The sequence below is a fragment of the Phanerochaete carnosa genome, assembly GCF_000300595.1.
Source record: "Phanerochaete carnosa HHB-10118-sp unplaced genomic scaffold PHACAscaffold_2, whole genome shotgun sequence".
Lineage (NCBI taxonomy): Eukaryota > Fungi > Basidiomycota > Agaricomycetes > Polyporales > Phanerochaetaceae > Phanerochaete > Phanerochaete carnosa.
In genome coordinates this window covers 3,308,492-3,324,537 of record NW_006767629.1, presented here as the reverse complement: position 1 = coordinate 3,324,537, position 16,046 = coordinate 3,308,492, and the positions used below count along the sequence as shown (strand labels likewise).

General features: G+C 53.7%; 9 protein-coding genes across 9 annotated transcripts; 6 read left to right on the top strand and 3 right to left on the bottom strand.

The window, feature by feature from the left end:
* Nucleotides 1-3,113: 3,113 nt before the first annotated feature.
* Nucleotides 3,114-3,601, bottom strand: PHACADRAFT_170423 (uncharacterized protein; the record flags this gene model as incomplete). Its single annotated transcript, XM_007392307.1, has 4 exons — nucleotides 3,456-3,601; nucleotides 3,297-3,398; nucleotides 3,193-3,246; nucleotides 3,114-3,134 (listed from the first exon to the last, which is right to left on the bottom strand). Exons 1-4 carry the CDS (start codon nucleotides 3,564-3,566, stop codon nucleotides 3,114-3,116), a joined length of 288 nt encoding a protein of 95 aa, XP_007392369.1. The 5' UTR covers nucleotides 3,567-3,601.
* Nucleotides 3,602-3,691: 90 nt separating this feature from the next.
* Nucleotides 3,692-4,753, top strand: PHACADRAFT_138067 (uncharacterized protein). The gene is made up of 6 exons (XM_007392306.1): nucleotides 3,692-3,701; nucleotides 3,754-3,805; nucleotides 3,863-3,922; nucleotides 3,974-4,144; nucleotides 4,203-4,328; nucleotides 4,395-4,753. The coding sequence occupies exons 1-6, from the start codon at nucleotides 3,696-3,698 to the stop codon at nucleotides 4,583-4,585; spliced, it is 606 nt and encodes a 201-aa protein (XP_007392368.1). The 5' UTR covers nucleotides 3,692-3,695; the 3' UTR covers nucleotides 4,586-4,753.
* Nucleotides 4,754-4,836: 83 nt separating this feature from the next.
* PHACADRAFT_250547 (uncharacterized protein) lies at nucleotides 4,837-6,554 on the top strand. Its single transcript, XM_007392305.1, has one exon. The coding sequence runs from the start codon at nucleotides 4,931-4,933 to the stop codon at nucleotides 6,134-6,136; it is 1,206 nt and encodes a 401-aa protein (XP_007392367.1). The 5' UTR covers nucleotides 4,837-4,930; the 3' UTR covers nucleotides 6,137-6,554.
* A 690-nt stretch (nucleotides 6,555-7,244) lies between these two features.
* Nucleotides 7,245-7,475, top strand: PHACADRAFT_54114 (uncharacterized protein; the record flags this gene model as incomplete). Its single annotated transcript, XM_007391274.1, has 1 exon — nucleotides 7,245-7,475. A coding segment is annotated over one exon (231 nt), but the record flags the coding sequence as incomplete, so codon positions are not given.
* Nucleotides 7,476-7,944: 469 nt separating this feature from the next.
* PHACADRAFT_250546 (uncharacterized protein) lies at nucleotides 7,945-8,422 on the top strand. The gene has a single exon (XM_007392304.1). It carries the CDS (start codon nucleotides 7,997-7,999, stop codon nucleotides 8,273-8,275), a length of 279 nt encoding a protein of 92 aa, XP_007392366.1. The 5' UTR covers nucleotides 7,945-7,996; the 3' UTR covers nucleotides 8,276-8,422.
* Nucleotides 8,423-8,508: 86 nt separating this feature from the next.
* On the bottom strand, nucleotides 8,509-9,940 carry PHACADRAFT_206031 (uncharacterized protein; the record flags this gene model as incomplete). Its single annotated transcript, XM_007392303.1, has 6 exons — nucleotides 8,509-8,603; nucleotides 8,658-8,833; nucleotides 8,893-9,087; nucleotides 9,137-9,518; nucleotides 9,585-9,657; nucleotides 9,711-9,940. 6 exons carry the CDS (start codon nucleotides 9,938-9,940, stop codon nucleotides 8,511-8,513), a joined length of 1,149 nt encoding a protein of 382 aa, XP_007392365.1.
* A 764-nt stretch (nucleotides 9,941-10,704) lies between these two features.
* PHACADRAFT_181770 (uncharacterized protein) lies at nucleotides 10,705-12,708 on the top strand (the record flags this gene model as incomplete). Its single annotated transcript, XM_007392302.1, has 5 exons — nucleotides 10,705-11,194; nucleotides 11,255-11,374; nucleotides 11,427-11,828; nucleotides 11,887-12,476; nucleotides 12,532-12,708. Exons 1-5 carry the CDS (start codon nucleotides 11,172-11,174, stop codon nucleotides 12,705-12,707), a joined length of 1,311 nt encoding a protein of 436 aa, XP_007392364.1. The 5' UTR covers nucleotides 10,705-11,171.
* A 33-nt stretch (nucleotides 12,709-12,741) lies between these two features.
* Nucleotides 12,742-14,257, bottom strand: PHACADRAFT_138056 (uncharacterized protein). Its single transcript, XM_007392301.1, has 6 exons — nucleotides 13,712-14,257; nucleotides 13,624-13,660; nucleotides 13,491-13,567; nucleotides 13,194-13,426; nucleotides 13,027-13,129; nucleotides 12,742-12,971 (listed from the first exon to the last, which is right to left on the bottom strand). Exons 1-6 carry the CDS (start codon nucleotides 13,772-13,774, stop codon nucleotides 12,801-12,803), a joined length of 684 nt encoding a protein of 227 aa, XP_007392363.1. The 5' UTR covers nucleotides 13,775-14,257; the 3' UTR covers nucleotides 12,742-12,800.
* A 162-nt stretch (nucleotides 14,258-14,419) lies between these two features.
* On the top strand, nucleotides 14,420-15,733 carry PHACADRAFT_250539 (uncharacterized protein). Its single transcript, XM_007392300.1, has 9 exons — nucleotides 14,420-14,521; nucleotides 14,599-14,686; nucleotides 14,757-14,829; nucleotides 14,888-14,955; nucleotides 15,016-15,041; nucleotides 15,094-15,227; nucleotides 15,277-15,396; nucleotides 15,452-15,498; nucleotides 15,550-15,733. The coding sequence occupies exons 1-9, from the start codon at nucleotides 14,502-14,504 to the stop codon at nucleotides 15,628-15,630; spliced, it is 657 nt and encodes a 218-aa protein (XP_007392362.1). The 5' UTR covers nucleotides 14,420-14,501; the 3' UTR covers nucleotides 15,631-15,733.
* The last annotated feature ends 313 nt before the right edge of the window (nucleotides 15,734-16,046 follow it).

The window sequence follows — 16,046 nt, the reverse complement described above, 5'->3', positions numbered from 1 at the left end:
TCTTATTCCCTGGAAGAGCTGCCCTAGCTGTTGTTAGTGCTGAAGTGCAGTTGTCGCTGATAGAAGCAGACTTAATCAAACTTGTTAGGATTTCTGGTGTTAACAATCTGGCTGATATTCTCACAAAGCCTTTATCAGCTGAGGTACACAGTTGTCACACCCAGTCTCTTGGCTTCGTTCTGCATTGTCTTGCCAAGAAGGGAGTGTTGAAGCACCTAGTGGCTCTGGCTCAATGTTCCACCCAGCATGGACTTAAGGTGGACTCTTATTGTAGGCACATACTAATACATAGATAGTGATTGAACAATTATATGTAGTGCTCCCACACACAGACCTTCTTTATGGCAGACTTCTCCATTCCATCAGACTTTCAATTTTACATCTTTAGTGTATATAAGGACTCCTCCCCTCATTTCCACTCTGTGTGCTCCCTCCCTTCGCACTCAGAGTAAGTCTCCCTTTGTCACCCTTGCATTATGTAGTATGCTTACTGTTGTGAATGGAATCGCGCAGGTGGGGGATTCACGAGTAATCAAAGATAAATTCTAAAGATATTCCTATGTGTCCTTATATAATGTATCTACCTCCTAATATATTCAGTCCAATATTATGTATGCTGAGGAAGCTGAGACTAAGAGAAACATAGCAGGGAGTGAAAAGGCACCAGAGCTGAGTGTGCTCTGCGCGCGTCATATCTATATCTGGAAAGAGAGCAATGACATCATAGGGTGGCAGGTTTTAACGGTACTTCAGCTGGAACCTGCCAACCACGTGACCATGGGAAACACCTCAGTATAACACTTACCACCCTTTATATAGCTAACACCGTGTGTATTAGGTATATACTATACAGTGTGCTCTTTCCCTTTGCACTCAGACTAATCCCTGTGTGTATTAGATTGTGCCTACGTGCATCTTGCCAGTTTGTGCTTGCACAGCTGCTGATAGTTGTTACACAACAATAACCTCTTGGAGATGCTTGCGATAGAAGATGCCTGTCACACAGAGAGCTATTTCGCTAGGTTGACACACTGGCACACCTATGATCACAGCTGTGTGAGTCACACACACATGCGGGGTTGACATGATACACAATTGCCAACACACTGTAGTGGTCCATAGGAGATACCGAGATACCAAGTGCTAGTGCTCCTGAACCTGACCTGTACGTGATGCAGTGGCCCATGGTAATAGACACCCCTGCTTCATGGCCAGATGCTGTTTCCTGAATTCTGATGTGCCAAGAAGAGGCAAGAACTTCTGCACTCAGCAGTCCCTGCAAAGTTTGGATTGTGATACTTCTAAATAGCAGAGCAGCAATATGAAGTCCATGCTGCGTTGACAACATTTCAATATGGTTAAGGTGTACACAACAACCATTCAACCAGTTGTCTAGAGAAAAATGACAAGGATGGCCATCTGGATCCTTCAATTCCAGACACCTTGACATTGTACCACAACCACCTTCTCAGGTGTTTAGCTCCTGGCGATTTATTCTACCAAGCACTTGCAATTAGTAATTCTGAGGATGCACTTTCATCCTTTGCCAGCCTTTTCAAGGTCATATGTCAAGACATGCCCTCTGTTTTTGATGGACGAAGGCAAATAAGATAAAATTGAACAGCATCCAAATCAAGCACATCACTTCTCTGGAAGCACTGACAGCCGGTGACCGCAGCATGAAGCTACTTCAGGAGCTGCAAATAGTTGCTGGGCGCAACTAAATGAAAGTTAGCAAATCGCAAGTGCGGCACTCCTACACTCACTCCCTCGCGTGCCGTCCATCTTTCTGACCCCCCACCAGTTATCGTCTTTGGCCAATATATCGAACACCTCCCCTTGCTCGAACGAAAGCTCCGCGGGATCATCAGGGTCCGCTGTATCTGCAGGCCCGTCAGCTCCCTGAACGATCCGTCGCACCAGCGAACTTCCACTTACAAGTGTACAATGCCTTTGCCCGTAGTGCGCGTTTGGTCTTGCGTGCCAGTCCGTCTGGCCTGGCGAGCTGACGCCGCGAATCGTGGCACGGCGGGAGCGAGAAGTTCAGCTCTTTGCTGTCCCGTGCAGCGAGCACCACATGCCGTATGTTCTCCAAGAATGACACCGGAAGGCTCGTCTCCGCCAGGCCCTCTAGCGCTTGCTTGAAATCGGCGTCATTTGAGGACGCGTCGCAGAGTGTAGTCACAAACTGTCGAAAATCTGTAGTGTCGTATATATTGTGTGGCTTTGAGCGGCATATGGGGGTACACGGATGCGAGAGCGAACACGACAGCGGACGCGCCGTCGGAGCGCACATTGCAAAAGATCTCTTAGCAATGACGATGTATTTTGTCTCTTGCTCAAATTTGAACACCTGGCGTATATCGGTTTGCATACTAAGAGGCACTAGGGAGAAAACCGGGTCATCAGCTCCCGCCGTGATTTCGGGCTCGACTACCAGATTGGACGGCTGCGAGGTTCAGCGTGGCATAGGGTGAACATGACAGTGACGACTCACTACATAGACGACGAGGTCGCTACGGTCAATTTTGTTGAGGACGAAGAAGATGCCATGTAAATTGTATACAGCGTCACGAAGTTCAAACATGTACTTTTCCTCTTCGACCTTGAATCTGCCCTCGAGGTTGCTGGCCGGTCCACAGTCCATGACGAGGTAGTGAATGTTGAGGACCATGGCGACCGTAGTACATGACGGGCTGTGTCAGCCTCGCAGGCCCGAAGTCTGCTGCTATCACAGTCGTCAGATCCTGAGATGCCCGAAGGTCAGCCAGTGTTATATGCCATCAAGTCCGTCTGTTCAACAGCGCAAGTTAACGGCATACACCTTTAAATCAGCAGCTCCGTGCAGCACTGAGACGTGACACTTGCAAATATTCAAGTGCAACCGTAGGCCAAATTCAAAGATACGACAAGGAATGCACGCAATCAAAGGGAAGCACACATACTGGTATGGCAATTGTTCCATTTCCTGTACGTTGATGACAAAAAGGTGAATGGCTTCTTGTACAGATACAAGGATTTATGAAACGGAAATCGTGCGCGACTAGAGATGTAGTTGCGAACATAACCGTCGAGAATGAATGCGCAGGATTTTGGGAGGGGAAGTGTGTGTGCTATCGTGAGGGAGGAGAGACCTAGAGATGACAACGATAGTAAGACAGCAATCAAACAGAGGAATAAGGAGAGACGCACCAAGATGACGCCGTCACCACGCACAAACAGCATTTCCATCTTGCGCTTTGCCATCTAACCCAAGTGTGAGCGACATGCAGCAAATATCGACTCGTGCGACTCACATTGACAGTTTGCTGGCCCTCCCCAGCACCATCTATCTGATCCACAATGAGAATCGTTTCCTCGACATCACTCAGAATCAGGTTCATGTGTCCATCATATGCCTAGAAGAAGAGAGACATGAGGGTCAGTCTTAAGGCGAGTCGACCCACAGATCTTACATGAAGAATGCCAGACAGCTCACGGTCTCCTCGCAGTTTCACAAAGACACGCTCACTGAGGGAGAGCCTGATGAGGTCGAACGGCTCCTGGATGGCGGCGGAGGTGTCCATCGTCGTGGAAGTCGCGTCCAGAACGCGGGCGGCGCTCTCGGACTTGGGCACGTGCACCACGTGGCTCACGCCTCAATTCTCCGCTCCAACTGCCAAGCGCGCTCCTCGTCCTCTTGCGTTGCGACCACCATGCCAGTATGTTTTCCTTCCGCCGCTTCGCTGCTGCAACGCTGACATATATTTTCAGAAACACTACTGCGACTACTGTGATGTTTTTCTGACTCATGACTCGGCCTCAGGTGAGTCTTATACGACTATGCGACACAAACCCTTCGTGACTAATATTTGCTTTTCAGTCCGCAAAGCCCATAACAGCGGTAGGAACCACCTTGCGAACGTTAGGGACTACTATGCTTGTACGTGGCAACTTTACCCTGACCGTGGTTTGGTGCTAACCCCGAGTGCAGCCCTAGGACATGATAAAGCACAGAGTATCATCGACCAGATCACGGCTGCCTACGAGTCAAGCGGAGGCCCTCCTCCTGGTGGCTTTGGCTTTGGCCCACAGCATCTCGCACCCGTTCCTGGCGGTTTTGGCGGCCCGCCGGGGATGCCTTTCCCTCCTCCACCATTCCCAGGTACGTCCTCAACACCGAAGAAGGCCGAAGATAACTAGCTGACCTTCTATCCGACCAGGAGGCCGTCCGCCCTTCCCGCCAGGTATGCCTCCTCCAGGTATGATGCCTCCAGGTGCGCCGCCTTTCCTCCCTCCACCTGGAATGGGCCCACCGCCTCCAGGTATGCCAGGTTTCCCGCCCAACGGTATGCGTTCTTGTTCTTCGACGGCTTCGACGTCTTTTGTTTCGTTTATTGACTGAATTGTTTCAGGTATACCACCTTTCCCTCCGGCGAACGTGAATGGTCCTCCCGGTGGTCCCCCACCCCCTGGAGGGCCTCCATTCCCCCCTAACGGTAACTTCCTTCCTCCGGGCCAGGGTCCCCCTCCACCGGCGGGACCTGGCGGTATCCATCCTGATAGGCTGAGAATGATGGGGGGTGGTCCGCCTGGTGGTATGTAAAAGTGAGCATTACCTGTTGACCGTCTGCCCGGAATCTTCTGGCGCTTCTGCACAGGTCCAGGTTTTGTATGTACCAGCTTTCTTTCCAATTCATTGCCCGTTGCTGTGTTGTATGAGTGCGGCGAGTGGTGTCATAAGTATAATATACCCATGTTCGAGGATTCCACTAGCGTGTCAATTTGATTGAAGTCCGAGATCGCGTAAGAGGTAGATTTGACCCGATCGCTTACCTCATTTTTTGAACTCGAGTCAACTACGTCCATATGCTTCAAACTGGTGAAATCTGGGATGCTATCCCTTTCAAGATTCCTTAGACGAGCTCTTCCTAGGTTCTGCACTACCGTCATGTCGACCCAAACGAGGGTCCTGCAATGCGACCCGGCTGCAATCTCGTTTACCGAGAACGAAGGCCCAGAGATCACCGACGCCGAAACCCTACGCGCACTGCAAGACGCACGAGACCTGCTGCGAAAGTTGAAGCCTGTGGCGTTCCCAACAGAGACAGTCTATGGTCTTGGTGCGCTTGCTCTCAATGCTAGAGCTGCTGCTACCATCTTCTCCACCAAGGGCAGGCCGCCAGACAATCCTCTGATTGTTCATGTTTCCTCGAAAACGATGCTGCACCGTCTTCTCCCTCCGTCCTACGAGCTTTCACCTGTCTACGAGGTTCTTATCAGGCGGTTTTGGCCAGGCCCCCTCACACTGCTGTTCCCGACCGACAGCAGCATCGTCCCGCCCATCATCACAGCAGGCCAGCCCGCAGTCGCGATCCGCATGCCCTCACACCCCGTCGCACGCGCCCTCATCGCCATCACGGACGCCCCGCTTGCGGCCCCCAGCGCAAACTCGTCAGGGAAGCCGAGCCCCACGCGTGCGGAACACGTCTCCACAGACCTGCGCGGCAAGATCGAGCTCATCCTCGATGGCGGCGCGTGCGGCGTCGGGCTCGAGAGCACGGTCGTGGACGGGCTGCACGCAGACGGGGACGTGCGCGTGCTCCGGCCGGGAGGGGTCACTGTGGAGGACATCGAGCGCGTGCTGCGCGAGGAGCTGCCGAGTGGGTCGTCTGTGCCCCGTGTTTTGGTGCACCGCCGAGACTACAGGGACGAGGCGATGGAGCAGGCACCGACGACGCCCGGCATGAAGTACAGACATTATTCGCCCGCCGTGCCTGTTGTGCTACTGCACACGCTGTCGGTACCGCCGGAAAGCACGGACGTGATGTGCTCAGACGCGTTCCTTGGCTCTCTCAAGGCTCGCTTTCCTCACAACGACACGCTTAAGGTCGGCCTGTTGACACCATCTGATTCTCCATTTCTGGACCACATCCCTTCAATATCTGGTGTTGAGTGGGCAAGGTACCCGCTCGGCCCTGTCGCAGACCCCTCTGTCACAGCCCAGCGGCTTTTCGACAACATGCTGACAGCTGAGCGAGATGGTGTGCATGTCATCCTCATAGAAGAAGTGCAGGAGGAACGGGAGGGTTTGGCGGTGATGAACAGGGTGAAGAAGGCTGCAGGAGAGTCTGTCTGGCTCGAACGGACTACGTAGATATGTACTTTGTTTACCGACTATACTCACTTCTAGACATTAGACGTCATGTGAGTCTTCATAGATGATGTATACCATACTTGGGCTGACCGGCATTGCTAGATCTTATAGAGACATTCCAATGCTATGATGGTAAACTTCTTGGTCCAGGCTCAAGAGGCCTCTCCCAGTCATGAAGGCGCACACAAACACCTCCGTTCACTAGATCCGCTACTTCAAGTTCTGCCTGCTCAGCAATCTCGGCGCCTAGCTCACCGCCTCATCCTCGTCGCCATCCACCACTGCGTCGGTGAAAGCTATCAGAGCTACGAATGCTATGACATCGTTGACGAGCCAATACTAGGGAGTTCGTGCGTTTCCTGCCTATTTGGGCTGATGCGTGCAGCCAGGCCTTAATATAAAACAAAGGACTTGGTATGCCATCTGCAACACCCTCTGAAATGAAGATCTGAAAGATTTTCACTTCCACGCCCGTGCACTTGATTTGTTGTGCCTTCCTCGTTGTCTGAGCTGCTGCACTCGGCCATTCGCTGAGGGATGAGGACAATGAGATGGAGGAAACACTTCACCCCATGGCTACGTACTCCGCTCAAGAACACCAGTGGCGAATGTCTTTCAGGTCGTTCCTCTCGTTTCACGTTTGCAGAGCCTCAGCCCGCGAAACACTATAAAAGCTTATCTCAAGGTCAGTAATGAGCCTTATTTTCATCTCTCTGAGCTTGCTCACCTTCTTGCACCGCACGTAGCCAATAATTTCACCGTCGTTCTCAACAGCTGTCACAACGTCCCTCTCTACGAATCAACCTTTGTCAGGTAAGTCTGATTTTCACAGCGTCTTTTGGTAGGTATAATGCTCATTCGAATTTACAGTCATTCCGCACACCCCATGAGGTCTTTTTCCAAACATATGCCTCCAGCGTCGCCGGCCGACTCTGGATGCGTATCCCTCGGATCCTCTCCCTCCTCTTCCCCACGCGGCTCGAACACATTGATGCAGGCCAATTGCCCGCGCCAGAATTACCACATCTCGCATCCTGCAGATTTTCTTCCTCCGACGGACTATCAGATTCCGAAGCCTCGAGCCATTCCACGTCGCTCTGGCTCACACATTCCCCGCCCGGCGAACGCCTTCCTACTCTTCCGCTCGTTCCTGCTCAAGTACAAGCTAAACGCGGAGCAGCTGCATAACAAGCAGCAGACGACGAGCGTCATCGCCGCCGACATATGGCGGAGCCTTCCCGCGTACGTACGGGACGAATGGGGCCTGAGGGCGAAAGATGCGGCCGACCTGCACCAGGCGCTCTTCCCTGGTTACAAGTTCGAGCCCTCGCGGAAGGCGTCCGTGAAGAGCTCTGCTGCGGAGATCGCTGCTGAGAAGTCGTACGCGAAGAAACAGATGAAGAGTATCTTTGGTATCACGGATGCCTCCAACAACGACGATTCGGATGGCCAATCTTCCTCTGGGCTCTGCAGACCTCACCCTGCAGACTCTTATCCTACGGAGTCTGACATGCCATCGTGCGCATTGACACCTTCCCCTTCTACGTCCCCAGGTCCGGCGTCTTCCACATCTACGCCGCACATGGCGGCGCTGCAGCGGCCCTTTCAACAACTCAGCTCTCAGTTAGAGTTGCTGAGATCCGAAAACATGCAGCTGAAGCAGCGTCTCACTCGCTTCGAGGCCTCCTTTGCTGCAGAGCATTCAATGGCGAGGCACACTTCCCAGCGGCCACTCGCCGGCAATAACAAGATTGTTGACAGCAAGGTCAGCGTATGTTCGTGTATCGTTCATGACCCTGCTTTTACTAATATATACATGTTCTCTAGGCATCTAGTGGCTCGGCTTTTAATGGCATCTTTATGCACACTACGTGTGGGCCTGGTGACTTTGACGACGTCCTCGGGCTGAGCGGATTGGCCTGGCCTGGCCGGCCGTCGTCCTCTACTCAGGTCGCTTCGACGTCTCAACACGGTCAATCCTTCGACACTGCTGACCGTCAAGACGGTGGATTGTCGCTAAATGTGTTCGGCGACGAGCTACTATATCCCTTCGAAGACCCGATGGCAGAGTCCTTCAGCAGTGAATCTGGAGGTCCTGCGTACTCTATCATTTGCTCTGGGGACGCGGAGAAGTTTTGATTACCTAATTTTTACTCATGATTTTGTCTGTCCCCCTCTCTTCTTTCTCAATCACATCAGGTCGCTGTATATTATTTGACGCCACAGCCTCGATGGCTGGCTTGCTTCACTCCTCTAGTCACTCCTTCTATCAATACACTTCTCGATACAATCAGAGGCCTCGGTTCGTAAGCAAAACAACGTTCTCGTGGCGGCTATATTGAAGGATACATCTGCCACTACTTATTCGTCCCTACTATTTCGACGCAGGTCGAATTGCCTGAGGAGCAGGCCACTTGTCGAAGTGGCCTGTGGCCGTGTACCTATGACTGTAGTAGGATCCATCACCCTGAAGATTTCAGAATCAGCGGGATTTCTGCAGCCTAAGTAGCATTGTACTCACGAAGGAGGCGAATGGGAAGCCTTTGTCGAACGGCGCAATGTCATCGAGGCTTTTGATTTGCTCGGGAGTGAGAGAGATATCGAGTGCCTCTAAGTTCTGGTACAGATGCTCGACCTTGCGTCCGCCAATGACCGGGAAGATGTAGGGAGCTTTCTGCATGAGATATGCAATAGCAACTACAGCAATGAGATAGATTCGTCAGATAGGCAGCAGTGAACAAAAACTAGGTGCGCACCAGAGGTGATGCTCTTCGCGCCAATATCGGCGGCAACCTTTTCGAGACCCGAGCAGATCTTTCGTTCTTCCTCGGTTCGCTTCCAGTCGCCGAACATGGTGCGACCGCCCTCACCCGACTCGATGCGGCGCTGTTCTTCTGCGTCTGTACGGACCTTGCCGCCGGCAAGGACGCCCCAAGGTGCTATGGCCATGCCTAGGTCACCAGTCAGACGAGGCATATCCACTTGTGTCGGACCACACACCTTCATGAAGAGCCATAGGCAAAATATCGCGCTCAAGATCACGCTTCATGATACTCCACTCTCCTTGATAGATGACGAATGGCGTCTTGTTGGCCATGCGCGCGTAGGTATTGGCCTTTGAGACGACCCATGCAGGCGTGTCGGAGACGCCGAGATAGAGCACCTTGCCTTGCGCGACGAGGTTGTGGAGACCATTCATGACCTCCTCGACGCTGGTAACGTAGTCCCACCAGTGCACGTATAGGATGTCGATATAGTCCGTACGCAGCTTTTTGAGCGACGCGTTCACAGAGTTGTGCAGTGATTTGAGGTTATTGCCGATGTAATGCGTCTTTTGGGGAATCTCGCTGAACGAAGTGCCATATTTGTAGTTGGAGGTGTACTGTAGAAACTATAATATTAGCCATACGAGCTTTCACCAACGGGGTGAACGACGGGCCTTGGTGACGAGGACAATCTGTTCACGGTTGCCGCGCTTTTCCATCCACTCGCCGATGACCAGCTCAGACGTCTCATCCTGGCTATGCGTATGTCAGCTTCACCAAGATGCCATGACAGGGATCCTATGACTCACTAGGCGTTGGCTGTGTCAATAAAGTTTCCACCAGCGTCGTAGTACGCGTCAAGCAGCTGGAAGCTGCTCTCCTTGTCCATCGCACCCATGCCGAACTTCTGCCACGCATCACCGATACTCATAGCGCCGAGTTGTATGGGCGAGACATGCACGCCTGCCAGAGGTGCCAGTTGCCGGTAGCGGCCAAGCTTGGTGGGAGGCTGAGGAGGAGCTTCCCAAACACCACTCATGTTGCGTCGAGTACTGCGATAGGATGTGGGGGGAAAGAGATGCCACGACCAGCGTTCTGCAGACCTGAAGTGTTTTATGTTGAACGATAGATGTCTCAGCTCGGACCGGTATCGTGTTTCGACGTACGCCCGCGCACAGCATGTGGACATTCGTATCGTTTACTAGCCATTCGCGAAGCTGGCGGTAGGGACGAGCCCAGCGATCTCGAACTGCTATAAAATCTTCAAGTTTTCCAAATCCCCAAGCGAGGGTGCCCCATAGGACTGCCCAGCTTCCAAATGAGACCGATCGCGGTCCATGATGGCGAATGTAGCACCGTAACAGCTTTTACACAGCGTCGCTTGCTCAATAAATGGTTCTGCTCAGCAGCAGCCACAGGTCTCTAGTCGCGCCGCTTGAGAGCAGCGTCCCTGCACAAAGCAAGAGAATGTGTTGAGACCATCTGGTGCGTACATGACATCGCACACTCACTCACTCTCGGCATTCTGTGCGCTCACAAACGAGTGTTGCACAGAGATAAAGACGACCAATGGCACATACGCGGACGTATAGCTCGATGGTTAGGAGAGCGCTCTGAGCAAAGAACCGGTTGACACGCCACACAGCGCGACCGCGGTACGAACTTCGGCGCCTCGATGCTAGATTTTTATGGGCGTCTATTTGCTGCTACCTTTCTACCCTAAACACATACCCTCCACCTGTGCTTTTCAGACATATCTTGTCCTACCAAGCTATAAATATGACAAGCAGACGGAGAGCCTTGACGACAGATGACTTGATGCATATGCAAGAGGACGGCCCTGCGCGCAAACGACGCAAGGAAGAGCTCGTGCCGGAAGACGATGGAGACTCGGACTCAGACTTGGAGCTTCCCCCTCGCGGCACGACTAGACGAGACTACGAAAAGGGGAGCGAAGAGGAAAACGGGGAAGAGTCCGGAAGCGAGAACGACAGCTCCGAAGATGAGGATGAGGAGCGCGAAAAGGACGAAGGCTCAGAGTCGGGCTCAGCAGACCACACTCGGCCACTAATACCGAGTTTTTCTGACGAAGATGACGTCTATTCTTCACGGATGTCGATCACCCCTCGAACCTCGCTTGCCATCCCTCGAAAACTGCTGACCGCCCCAGTCAAACACCCGGCCTCCTTCGCTGCTATGGGCATCTCCTCCCCATTGCTTGCAGCATTGAACAAGATGTCCATCAGGGCACCTACAGAAATTCAGGCTGCATGTATACCACCGCTACTCCAAGGCGAGTATGAGCGTCTCACACGAACAGGAGTTTAGCTGACATGGTTCGTATGCAAGGCAGGGATTGCATAGGCAATGCCAAGACCGGCTCAGGAAAAACTATTGCTTTCGCACTTCCTATAATTCATAGGCTGTCCGTCGATCCCTATGGTATTTTTGCCTTGATTTTAACGCCTACTCGGTACGCTCTATTGTTTTTTCTCTGCCGGAACAGTTTGCTAACTTTACACCAGAGAGCTAGCGTTCCAGATATCTGAGCAATTCGCAGTCCTCGGAGCGGCATTTAACATCCGGACTGCAGTCGTCGTCGGCGGCATGGACATCATATCACAAGCCATCGAGCTGAGCAACCGTCCCCACATTGTAGTTGCGACGCCAGGGCGCATTGTCGATCTCCTTCGCAGTAACAACGGGGAATGGGACCTATCCCGCGTCAAATTTCTTGTCCTCGATGAAGCCGACCGGCTCCTGACCTCGACCTTCGCACCGGAACTGTCATACTTATTCGAGGCCATCCCGAAGGAGCGGCAGACGTGTCTGTTCACTGCTACATGGACGCCATCCATCGAGACTATTGCGGACGCGCCACCGAAGCCCGGCAAGCAGAAGCCTTTCGTCCACCGGATGACTGAGACGTGCGTGTTGCAAACACCTTCGTCACCCTTACCGTGCACTTACCGAGCGCATGCGCAGCGTCGAGACCGTAGCGACACTAAAGCAGTTCTACATTCTCGTGCCATCACACGTCCGCGAATCCTACCTCTACTACCTCCTCCGCAACCCACCAGAGTCGACACACCACCTCCGACGCGCTCCTCCTGAACCCGTAAAAGGTAAGAAGGCGGGAAAGGCGGGCAAGCCCGCCAAGCCCACGAAGAAGACGAAGAAGGCCTCCGCCGCCGACGAAGAGGAGGTCGTGCAGCCGCCGCCAACGGTGATTTTCTGCGCGCGCCCGCGCACGGCGGCGTACCTGACGCACCTGCTGCAGCACATGCGGATCCGGAGTACGGCGCTGCACTCGCGGCTCACGCAGCGCGAGCGGCTCGCGTCGCTGGGCCTCTTCCGCGCGAGCGTCGTGCCCGTGCTCGTCTGCACGGACGTCGGCGCGCGCGGGCTCGACATAGCGGACGTCGCGCTCGTCGTTAACTGGGACCTCCCTGGTGCGCCCGAGGAGTACACGCACCGCGTTGGACGCACGGCGCGTGCGGGCAGGGGCGGTGTCGCCGTGAGCTTCGTCACGGAGAGGGACGAGGAGAGGGTGTTGAAGATCGAAGATCGCATTAGTAGGTCCCCCGTCCGTTTTATGCTCCTCCGAGCCGCACTGATGTCGCTTTCCAGAAACGAAGCTCGGAGAGATGCAGATGCCCGAGGAGAAGGTCCTCGAGCATCTCAACGCGGTTTCGACAGCAAAGCGTCTCGCCAACATGGAGCTCCACGACTCTGACTTTGGGAAGCGGGAAGAGATCCACAAGATCAAAAGCGCAAAGAGGAAAATGGACGTGGCAGGCTCATAGCTCTCTCATACTCTCTTGCTCGCTCGCGTACAAATGTTCTGGAACTTGGGTGTAATGATACAGGCTACTGTGTTGTGCTGCTTGAGTCTCCTTCTACTTCTGCAGTGCCTTGAGGATCTCCTTGCCGATCGGACTAGCCGAGCTGGGGTTCTGGCCAGTGATCAGGTTGCCACTGACGACAACCTTGGGGGCCCATGCCTCGTCAGCCTTAGTGTAGTTTCCACCGAGCTCCTTAATCCTGTCCTCGAGCAGGAAGGGGACGACCTGTCCGAAGCGTGAGCGTCTGGGCGTGAAAACAGGTGCATCGATTCAGACACACCTTGACCTTGTCAGCCTTGACCTCCTCGACGTTCGAGAAGCCGGTGGCCTCGCGTCCCTTGAAGATGGACTCGCCCTGGGCGTCGACGGCGCCGACGAGCGCACTGTGTTGCACAACGTCAGCATATATATCGCGCGTGCTTGTGCGCGGAGGCTCGCCCCACTCACGCAGGACCGTGGCAGACCGCGGCGGTGATCTTGCCCGCCTGGAAGAACGCCGACGCGAGCTTCGCGTTCACGGGGTCGGACGCGAGGTCGATGACGGGGCCGTGCCCGCCGACGTAGAAGATCGCGTCGTAGTCCTTGGCGTCGACGTCCACGAGCCGCTTCGCGCTCGCGAGCTTCTGCTTCACGGTCGGGTCCTCGAGGAACTTGGTGCTCTCCTCGTCCTCCTTGAAGGCCTGCGCGGTGGTTTTTGGTCTCGGTTAGGGAGGGGGGGAGGACAGTGGGAGGGGCAATACGCACTTGCACGCTGCCTGGGTCAACTGGCGGGTTGGCCCCTGCGGGCGAGGCAAAATCGATTTCGGCGTGTGGCGAGAGGACTGCGAGCTTAGAGTGAGTACAGTGCCCGGTGAGAGTGCCAGTGCGATTTGCATACTCCAGAATGGATGGGCAGCCTCGGGGAGGTACCAGCCCTGTACGCCACGTTAAACTTGGTGTTCGGGACGCGCACGCCGTGCACTTACAGTCGGGTCGCCGGTGAGGCCCTTGTTGGCGGAGGTGAAGACGAAGAGAATGCGAGGAGACATTGAGATGCGATGCGTTTAGAGGATGGGAACGATGGTGAGCGACCTCTCGCGAACGCAGACCTTATATACTCCTTAGCGCAAAATTATGACGTTCACATTGGGACGGGATTGTCGACCGCCCATTGCCGCGCTTCCGTTGCATACCCGTCCATTGCCGTGCAAGCGCCTTCGCGTGGTGGTCGTGTACACGTTGTAATTGGAGGAGTCGCACCTGAGACTGACTAAGAGGGCGAATGGTAGTATTGTGACTAAGGTGCGTCTGAAACCGGTAGACTGAGAAAGCAACCTAGAAACGGAACCCACTGGAAGATTTCATTGCAGCCGACCGTGTATGAACTCACTGCGGACCCGGATGTTGATTCCCATGTGGAGGTAGAACCGTTTTGCGACTTACTGTAGCAATCGCCTGCTATCCAAGGCCGTATGCCTTGGGTTGAACGATGCAGCTTGAGCTTGAGGCCTGAGGTCCAGTAGTAAGGACACGTTGGCATTCTAAGTTGTGGCCAGCAACGTCGAGCCGGACGCGGGAGACATCTAATCTAGGCGCTGGATTAACTTTTAGATAAACACGTGCCGACGCGGTATCAAGATTCAAGATCCCTGCGTGCGGACGCATCTGTCTCGTTTGGGGCCGCCGCCCACGTTCTCTGTGTACGACCGTTCACGACCACCGCAAGAGCTTGCACAACGATTGACATTGAGCAGGAATTCGCATAACACACAAGTCATGTCTGCATTCTTTGGTCTGCAAGTACACTGCTCCTGCGTGCTACATGTGAGCCCGCTTATGCTGATCGCGCTTGTCTGCGCTTGCTTTGCCACAGAGGGAAGACGCGTACGTTCAAGCCGCGAAGAGACGTCCCCGAAGGCACGAAGCAGTACCAGCTGCGCAAGTATGCCGAGGCTACACTCGTAAGTGGCTCCCTGTCTCGAACAACGGTGTGTACCGATTGATTGTGCACGTTCATTTCGCCGTGCGCAGGGTTCGGGTAACTTGAGGAAGGCTGTGCAGCTCCCTGAGGGCGAGGATCTGAACGAATGGCTTGCCGTTCATGGTTAGTGTTAGGTTATTCTCTTTACGCGCCCCCGCTTATGACGTTTCGTGCCCGGTAGTCGTGGACTTCTTCAATCACTTGAACATGTTGTACGGAACAATCACCGAATTTTGTACTCCTAACGAGGTGCGCTTTCCTTTCAAGCTGTCTCACAAATTCTGCCCCGATACCGACTCTCATTTCTAGTGTCCTATCATGTCTGCTGGCCCACGGTCAGTAATCCTTCGCCGAGATAGATGTTCGGAAACTTGATGGGCTGCACAGATACGAATATCTTTGGGAGGATGGCGTCAAGTACAAGAGGCCCACAAAGCTGCCAGCGCCGGAGTACGTCGACGCTTTGATGAACTGGGCACAAGGGCTTTTAGACAACGAGGAAATCTTCCCAAATAAGATAGGCGAGTAGTGACAGGCGTTGATGCTTGGTGGAGTCTAACCAGATATTAGGCGTGCCTTTCCCCAGGAACTTCCGAGACACCATTCGAACGCTTTTCCGGAGACTTTTCCGTGTGTACGCGCACCTTTACAGCAATCACTTCGACCACATATGTGCTCTGGGTATTGAGGGTACGTCCCAGGTCTCCCATACGCTGCAGTGCACTGACAGTGCAAGGATTAATAGCCCACATGAACACAAGCTACCGCCACTTCTTCCTCTTCGTCAACGAGGTAAGCTGTCTTAGTCACCTCGTGTGTGCTTATCACTAAACTATGCCGCAGTTCGATCTTGTGGAGAAGAAAGAGCTGGTTCCGTTGGATGAGTTGAACGTTGCGATTCTTACGGAAGACAAGCTTCGATGACCGATACCACGCCGCGCACAAAGACATGACGCATTGTATATTCCCACTACATCCCGTTTTCCGACATTCTGCTGCTGTACTTGTCATCGTAATTTACATCTCTGGTCCCAGAACCTTCCGCACTGTTCGCTGAGCCCCACTCACAAGCTGTGCCGGCCGCTTCGGCTTCCCGCTGCGCAGGTGGTCACTCTGGTGTGGCGTCGCGCAGCTCAAAGAGCACCATACATTCACGAGCTCAAAGCCTCAACCATCAACCAGAATTCAAATGTTCAGATGAAAATATTCTGGATAGTTCGCTCTTGGAGATGCTCTGCACCCGACGGTCGTACTCGTTTTTGCCAGCGGCCGCCTCGAACGCTTCATCTGTATAGGCTGCAGGCGGGATGAGCGCGATCTCTGGCTGCAGTTTGTGTAAG

Excerpts from the sequence above, each read along its gene's own strand:
- PHACADRAFT_138067 (XM_007392306.1), top strand. Across the intron at positions 3,806-3,862 it reads GACTCATGACTCGGCCTCAG|TCCGCAAAGCCCATAACAGC; the intron begins GTGAGTCTTATA and ends TTTGCTTTTCAG. Across the intron at positions 4,145-4,202 it reads CCCTCCTCCACCATTCCCAG|GAGGCCGTCCGCCCTTCCCG; the intron begins GTACGTCCTCAA and ends CTATCCGACCAG.
- PHACADRAFT_250547 (XM_007392305.1), top strand. The coding sequence starts at position 4,931 with ATGTCGACCCAAACGAGGGTCCTGCAATGCGACCCGGCTGCAATCTCG.
- PHACADRAFT_250546 (XM_007392304.1), top strand. The coding sequence starts at position 7,997 with ATGCACACTACGTGTGGGCCTGGTGACTTTGACGACGTCCTCGGGCTG.
- PHACADRAFT_138056 (XM_007392301.1), bottom strand. The coding sequence starts at position 13,774 with ATGTCTCCTCGCATTCTCTTCGTCTTCACCTCCGCCAACAAGGGCCTC. Across the intron at positions 13,427-13,490 it reads TTGACCCAGGCAGCGTGCAA|GCCTTCAAGGAGGACGAGGA; the intron begins GTGCGTATTGCC and ends ACCACCGCGCAG. Across the intron at positions 12,972-13,026 it reads TCAAGGCTGACAAGGTCAAG|GTCGTCCCCTTCCTGCTCGA; the intron begins GTGTGTCTGAAT and ends CGCTTCGGACAG.
- PHACADRAFT_250539 (XM_007392300.1), top strand. The coding sequence starts at position 14,502 with ATGTCTGCATTCTTTGGTCT. Across the intron at positions 14,830-14,887 it reads CGAATGGCTTGCCGTTCATG|TCGTGGACTTCTTCAATCAC; the intron begins GTTAGTGTTAGG and ends CGTGCCCGGTAG. Across the intron at positions 15,499-15,549 it reads TCTTCCTCTTCGTCAACGAG|TTCGATCTTGTGGAGAAGAA; the intron begins GTAAGCTGTCTT and ends ACTATGCCGCAG.